This window comes from Aptenodytes forsteri, unplaced genomic scaffold, assembly GCF_000699145.1.
Source record: "Aptenodytes forsteri isolate BGI_AS27 unplaced genomic scaffold, ASM69914v1 Scaffold256, whole genome shotgun sequence".
Classification (NCBI taxonomy): domain Eukaryota; kingdom Metazoa; phylum Chordata; class Aves; order Sphenisciformes; family Spheniscidae; genus Aptenodytes; species Aptenodytes forsteri.
The window spans coordinates 4361757-4368826 of record NW_008795021.1 but is presented as its reverse complement, the minus strand read 5'-3'; the positions used below and the strand labels follow the sequence as shown (position 1 = coordinate 4368826).

Sequence of the window (7070 nt, the reverse complement as noted above, 5' to 3'; positions counted from 1 at the left end):
CTGATATATGAAATTAAAAATAACAGTCCTAAACCTTTACTTATGGGAATATTCATCCAAACTCAAATGTATGGGCTAGTAGTAAATACAGAAGTGGTCACCATATCTATATTGTTTAAAAATGCAACTTGACAATTCAGAAAGACATCTATATTGTTTAAAAATGCAACTTGACAAATTCAGAAAGAAGATTATGCAATATGCAAACACAGAAGCATACCTGAGGAGGAAGGCAGGCCATTTCTGTCCTCCTACATTTTATCCCAAAAGAATGTTGAAGAACAGGGATCATTTGCCTTACAGGGAGGATGAATGATAAAGGTATATTCAGCATAATAAGTATAGAGAACAGAGACTGTACATCAGGCAAAGTGGTAACTCCTGTTTTCCTTTTCCTATTCAACTAAAGAGACCTAATTTCACAGTCCAGACCAATAATCTTATAAGCTGACCCATCTGAGTGATCACCACAGCTGTAATAAATCACTTTGAAGGGCTCGGGGTTTACACAATACAAAATTGGCCCCCACTTCTGCCTAAAAAGGCAAGACCAGTCTTTTAATAAGGCCTTGTTTTTAATAAGGCCTTTCAAACTGTATGGTATGTGAGCAAAATCATAATTTATCCTTTGTTATATCAGTGTACAATTAGAGGAGATGAAACATTCTTTACTTGAAGAAAAAGGAAAAACAGTTTTAATTTTTTTTAAAGTAGCTCATAATGGCAGTTTCTGTATTTGATTGCTGTAAGAAGTCAAGCACCTTCAGGCTATGCCCATTCCAAGGGGCTGCATTCAGGCCTAAACTGAAACCCCCTAACCTAGAAGGAAGCCGCAAGGCCCTGCCCGGCTTAGGTGGTAACTCTGCTGTGTCCATCTCTTTTGTGCCTGCCGCGACAGTCGACGGACAGTGGCAGGAGTGGAGCTCGTGGAGCCAGTGCTCGGTGACCTGCTCCAACGGCACCCAGCAGCGGAGCCGGCAGTGCACGGCGGCGGCCCACGGCGGCTCCGAGTGCAGAGGGCCCTGGGCGGAGAGCCGGGAGTGCTACAACCCCGAGTGCACCGGTGAGTACCAACTGGCGTGGGGAGCTGCAGCTCTGCCTCTCCTGCTCGGGAGAGACTCAGGGGCCGGTCTTGCCGGTAGCTCTGAGAGGGGAACCGGGGGTACGCCGGCAGACTCGCGGGCCACCACAAGCCTCAGCTGGCTGCAAAGGGGCAGAGCAGCCGCCTCCAGCTGCTCTTTTATTTGATGAGCCACCTGGAGATAAAAAGCTAAAGAATACCTCCAGAAACACTGCATGATGGGCTGCATATCAGCTTTTTGGTTTTATCACCATTTAAAGGATATTCAGCAGTTTTAGAAAGATATGTTTGAGGCCTAAAAAACTTGATAAAGTGTCTCGTGAACCTAGAAAGTAAAGAAGTATGAACTGGTTCCCTTTTACACTGAGACTACGTCATGATCCTTTGGAAGTATAAAAGCAGCCTTCCAGGGCGGGTAAATTACATTTATACCTACTTTTAAGCCTCATTTGTACTGTCAGAGCATGTAAAAATCAAGTTCCTAAAATATCATATGCAAAAATGTTTTTATTTAGATTTTTAAAGGGTAGCTATGCATGTTGTAAATGTGTATCATTACGATACAACAGCATATACAAGTACATAGAATAAAATATACAAAAGGGACAATGTCTGTTTTGCAGTCTAAGTGTAGGTTAATGTGCACCAATTCTTTTCATTTTATCTCAAGATGAAAGTCATTTAGACAACAATCCCATATTTAGGAGTCAAGTAGAGACTTCCCCATGTTCCTTGTGCCTACATCTACCACTTCTGTCACTGTTGTTTATATCGGGGGGGGTTTCTTCTCTTAGCCGAGTAAAGAATATCCTCCTTTATGACTGTCATTATGTCATCGCTGCAACTATATTTCTCCAAACAGCAAATGGCCAGTGGAACCAGTGGGGCCACTGGAGTGGCTGTTCCAAATCCTGCGACGGTGGCTGGGAGAGACGGATAAGGATCTGTCAAGGTGCTGCCGTGACTGGGCAACAGTGTGAAGGAACCGGAGAGGAAGTTAGAAGATGCAGTGAACAGAGGTGTCCCGGTGAGATGCAAATATAATCATTGTTATTATCTATACTACAGTATGGCTTACTTTAATGGTTGTCTTTAGGAGAGACAAGATCAATGTCCATAGAGCAATAGCCATAAAGAGACATATCTGGCCTTGCTTTAGACAAGTCACTGCTGTTTTTCTCAGTAGGATTGTGTTTATGTAGCTAGGTGTAAACTAGCCCTATTGGATGTATGAGCAATGCATCATATTTTAAATAAATCAAAATACCATAGTATAGAAAGTTATCAGAAAAATATTTTGTTGCTACAGAAATTCTCTCCAAATGCACTGTTTCTCAAAATATCAGGGTTAGTTTTGTAAATCATGGAATTCCTTTTATCCAGTGTACAAGAGATGTCTTTGTAATACATTTGGGGTAAATTTCAGTGCAGTAAAGATAAGGGCATATTTTAAATAAATCAAAATACCATAGTATAGAAAGTTATCAGAAAAATATTTTGTTGCTACAGAAATTCTCTCCAAATGCACTGTTTCTCAAAATATCAGGGTTAGTTTTGTAAATCATGGAATTCCTTTTATCCAGTGTACAAGAGATGTCTTTGTAATACATTTGGGGTAAATTTCAGTGCAGTAAAGATAAGGGGAAAAGTGAACATTATTGTACTGTATAGAACAAATGAATACATGAGCAACATTTTATAAAAAGGAAAGTAATTTAAAATGAAAAAGGCACTTCTTTCCTGTAATATAATGTTTAAATATATTTCTTTGCAGCACTTTTTACTTTGCCCTCCCAACAAATTTGTCTTTCCCACTGAAAGCTAGTAAAAGTGTATTTTTGAACTTCTTCAAAAGTGATGAGTAAACAAGAACAGCTGATGAATCTGATCATATTTATCTGTAAAGACACATTGTCCTAAAGGAAAAGAATGCATTGTTGGATAGGTGTAAGATAACAAAATAAGGTGTAATTAGTGTAGGATGTCTTAGCCATTCACTTGGGAAATTGTGTGTTCTGAACTGCAAGCCAGGAAGCAGCAAAAATCAATCTAGCAATCACTTTGACTTCTGGACATTTCGATGGCTATGTTCTCTGCTAGTCAGAGAAAGGACTTAAATGGCAGGGATGCTTTGGGTCAGGAAATGGGAAATATATCAGATGTGCATTTTATGTTATCAAGCCCACATTTTCATAGGCAGCATGTTTATCCCTTGACAGCCATCAAAGAACAGTTTTCAAGGTATTTGCAGTACTGTAGAACAATGAATCTCACTGCATTCGAAGAACAACAAAGGGACTATTTGTAGTTATAAAGTTATAATACTATACTGGAGAAGATAACCAAATTTAACTTACTTCTCAAATGATCTCTTTAATTTAAATAAAACATTTACTATTTGAAAAGCAGTACAAAACAGTATTTGTATTGGATTCCTAAACAAATTATAATTTTCATAGTTAATGCAGACTTCCTCTATAAAAGTATAGCACTAAGAGAAGGTTAATGTGGATCTTCTCAATAAGCAGACATTCAGATCAACCAGCTTCCACTTATAAAACCATTCTTGAAATAATTTGCATTTGTATATTTAAAAGTAAAACCGTGCTGCTGCAGTCCAATTTTCAAAGGTTGCCACCTGCTGTTAATAAAGTATTTTACAGATGTATTTACAAGTCTAATGCTCACAGAGCTTTATTTGCCATTTGGTAAATTTACTTATTTACTTGATTAATTCCAGATTAGAATCAGTATGCTTATGGAAACCATAACCTAAAGCACCTTTTATCAAGCTATACTTGTGCAGAAGATTATACATGAATAACAGATTTAATTTATCTCTTTCTAGACTGACATTTACTAAAGCGTCTCAGATTTAAATGTAGACAGAGTATAATTTACCAAAATTTTATAAAATGATATACAGATTTACATTTTAAAAACACCGAGCAAAATTGAAAAGTACTATACAGAGATGATAGTTCAAAGTATAAGCAAATTTCATGATTTGTATGCTTTTCTTCCATAGCCCTAAAATAGTTCAGAAAAGTTATTTTTGTCTCAGTGGTTTCTTTTTCTGTGTAAGTAATTGAGAAACATAAGAGACTAAAATGTTAATTTTTTCTTATATTAGCATTGCTTTGCCATTAGCGTAAGACTAGATCCTCAGCTCTGTAGGTCTGCATAACGTATTTGTAAAGTGGATGAAGCTGCACCTGTTTGTATCACACAGAGGTCTATAGACTTACAGAAAGTTAAATTATATCTGACTTTAAGCTGTGGAAGCAAAAGGACAATAAAACCTTTTTCTATTATGCTGGCTGCTGTTAATAAGATACTTCGCAAACAGAGCTGTTCACTTGACTGACTGAAAATCTTAACTGGACTCTTTGTAGTTTGAGTTCTGCATTATCTGAACATTATACAAGATTTTCTTCATAGTCGATCAGTGATTCTCTTCAAATGGTTTGGGCAGGGACTGAATTACATCAGACACTCCTAGAAGCTGAATATTAGCAGCACTAAGAAAGGCAGGCTCAGAACTATTATCTGAAAGTTGGTTTCTCAAACAGCTTGGTTTCTGGACAAATGTTGAGTATCATTCTTTGTGATTTAATGCTATTCACAATTATAAATTCTAAAACTGTGGTTGTTTCTTTCCATTGTGTAATATTCTGGGAATGAAAAACAAAGATCTGAAGATATTTTGGTTTCAATCATTGCTCCTTTGTTCTATCCCAAATGCCTACAGTTAGATTGCACTCCTAGAAGGTCAGCAATGTTAAGGATTTAGTACTCTGCACTCAAAGTATCCTTTTGTGAAGGACAGCTTCAGCTCTGAACAAATCAGAGAAAGGAAAAAATCTTCTAGATTTGCTAAGCAGCTAGTCACGCATGAACCACTGTGGAAAACTTACACAGGATGAACAAACAATTCCTCTGTCCCATAGGAATAAAGCAGACAGCTAGGTAACAAAAGAAATTGCAACCCATGACTGATAAGGAGTTACATGGCAAGCTGATCAGAAACTTTTTCGAGAAATGTGTAAGACAAATAAGGTAAATCCCATCAAATTTGTCAGTAAAAACGAAGAGACATGAGAACTGATAACAAAGTACAGTATTATTCAGGAGAGAAGACTTCTGTAAATTTATTCTTATAAAAATAAGACCATGTTCTTATAACAGTTTTAAGAATATCTTAGGTTCCAATAAGGTAGTATTGGTTTCCAGAAATACTTAATTCCATAACAGTTAATTCAAAAATAATTCTATACATGTTCTAATATTTATGCTTTACCCAGATTTTACTCAAAACATTTCCTCAATATTTTTCTCATAAGCCTATTGTCAGTGGTAGAAAATGTAATATAGGAGTTGTTTTGACCAAAATATTACTGAAAACAATGACAGACTACCTTGTTTGTTAATAAGATAAGTGCACAACTGCTGCCGAAGACTAGCTAATGATTTCCTATTGAAGGTAGAAGGTTTCTTCAGAGGCGATACTAGCTACGTAAGATACAATATGAGAAGGAGGAAGATTCAAATAATTGTCAACAACTAAAAAATAAAATTAAACCTTTGGGGTTTGTTTTGTCTCTGATTATAACACTATTCTACAAGATGTTCAAAAGCTCTTTTCTGTTGCCTTTGTTTAAGATAATTTTGCCTGTGGCGCTGAATTAGGATTCAAGAGAGGAACTGTAATTCTAGCTTCATTTGTGAACTACTGTGTGGTGTTGGCTAACTTGCTTCACCCTTTCATTACCCTTTCCCGTATTTGTTAGCTGCCTAGGTAGATCATAAGCTCTGTGAGGTTGTGTGTGTCTCTTGCTTTGTCTGTGTGTTGTACAGAGCTTCCTCAGATCGCAGGTGTGTTGATTGCCTCTTGGACACCCATGTCCTCTCACCAGTAATGTCAGAAAAAGACTGTGCTTCTAGACCACTGACTTTGCTGAGTGTTTGTGCTTAGGTGGGATGAATTCAGGCCTATCATTATGGGGGTATAACGTGGTAAATTTGAGTACATGCTCTGTGTGGGAAGATATTGCTGAATCACATCATCAGTGAAAGAGAGATCTGGTTTTTATTTACCAATTTTAGTAAATTTACCTCAGTATTTGCTGTTTGCTTCTAAATTTTAGCAATTCTCTATGATTTTGTACAGCTAATTCACATTTATCTGTGGATGTGTTATGAATTAATTGTGCCATAGTTACAGAAATACTTCAAATGGTCCTGAGCAGAGCCAGCATGGCCAGCAAGGCTTTTTAACTCAGATATAATACAACTCCAGCGTGACTGTTATGTCTCCATGGGCAACATGGGTTGGAGCCTCACAGATGCTATAATGTGGGTGGGTGCCTGATTAGTAAGCTCTGCCAGATATACTTTAGCTTTGGGAAGAACTGGTGTCCTAGTTTCAGCTGGGATAGAGTTAATTTTCTTCCTAGTAACTGGTACAGTGCTGAGTTTTGGATTTAGGATGAGAATGATGTTGATAACACACTGATGTTTTAGTTGTTGCTAAGTAGTGCTTATACTAAGTCAAGGACTCTTCAGCTTCCCATGCTCTGCCAGGTGCACAAGAAGCTGGGAGGGGGCACAGCCAGGACAGCTGACCCAAACTGGCCAAAGGGATATTCCATACCATATGACGTCATGCTCAGTATATAAACTGAGGGGAGTTGGCCGGGGGGCGGTGATCACTGCTCAGAGACTGGCTGGGCATCGGTCAGCAGGTGGTGAGCAATTGCATTGTGCGTCACTTGCTTTGTATAGTCTTTTTATTATTATTATTGTTGTTGTTGTTGTTGTTGTTGTTATTACTATTTTACTTTATTTTATTTCAATTATTAAACTGTTCTTTTCTCAACCCACGAGTTTTCTCACTTTTACTCTTGCAATTCTCTCCCCCATCCCACTGGGGGAGGGGAAGTGAGCAAGCGGCTGTGTGGTGCTCAGTTGCTGGCTGAGGTTAAACCAC

General features: G+C 37.9%; 1 protein-coding gene across 1 annotated transcript in view; it reads left to right on the top strand.

Moving 5' to 3' along the window:
* The first annotated feature begins 720 nt into the window (after positions 1–720).
* ADGRB3 (adhesion G protein-coupled receptor B3) overlaps positions 721–7070 on the top strand; it is a 293354-nt gene continuing 287004 nt past the window's right edge. The window contains exons 1-2 of the mRNA XM_009275805.2: positions 721–1063; positions 1944–2108. Coding sequence (XP_009274080.1) covers positions 721–1063; positions 1944–2108 — 508 coding nt within the window. The remainder of the gene's footprint in view (positions 1064–1943; positions 2109–7070) is intronic.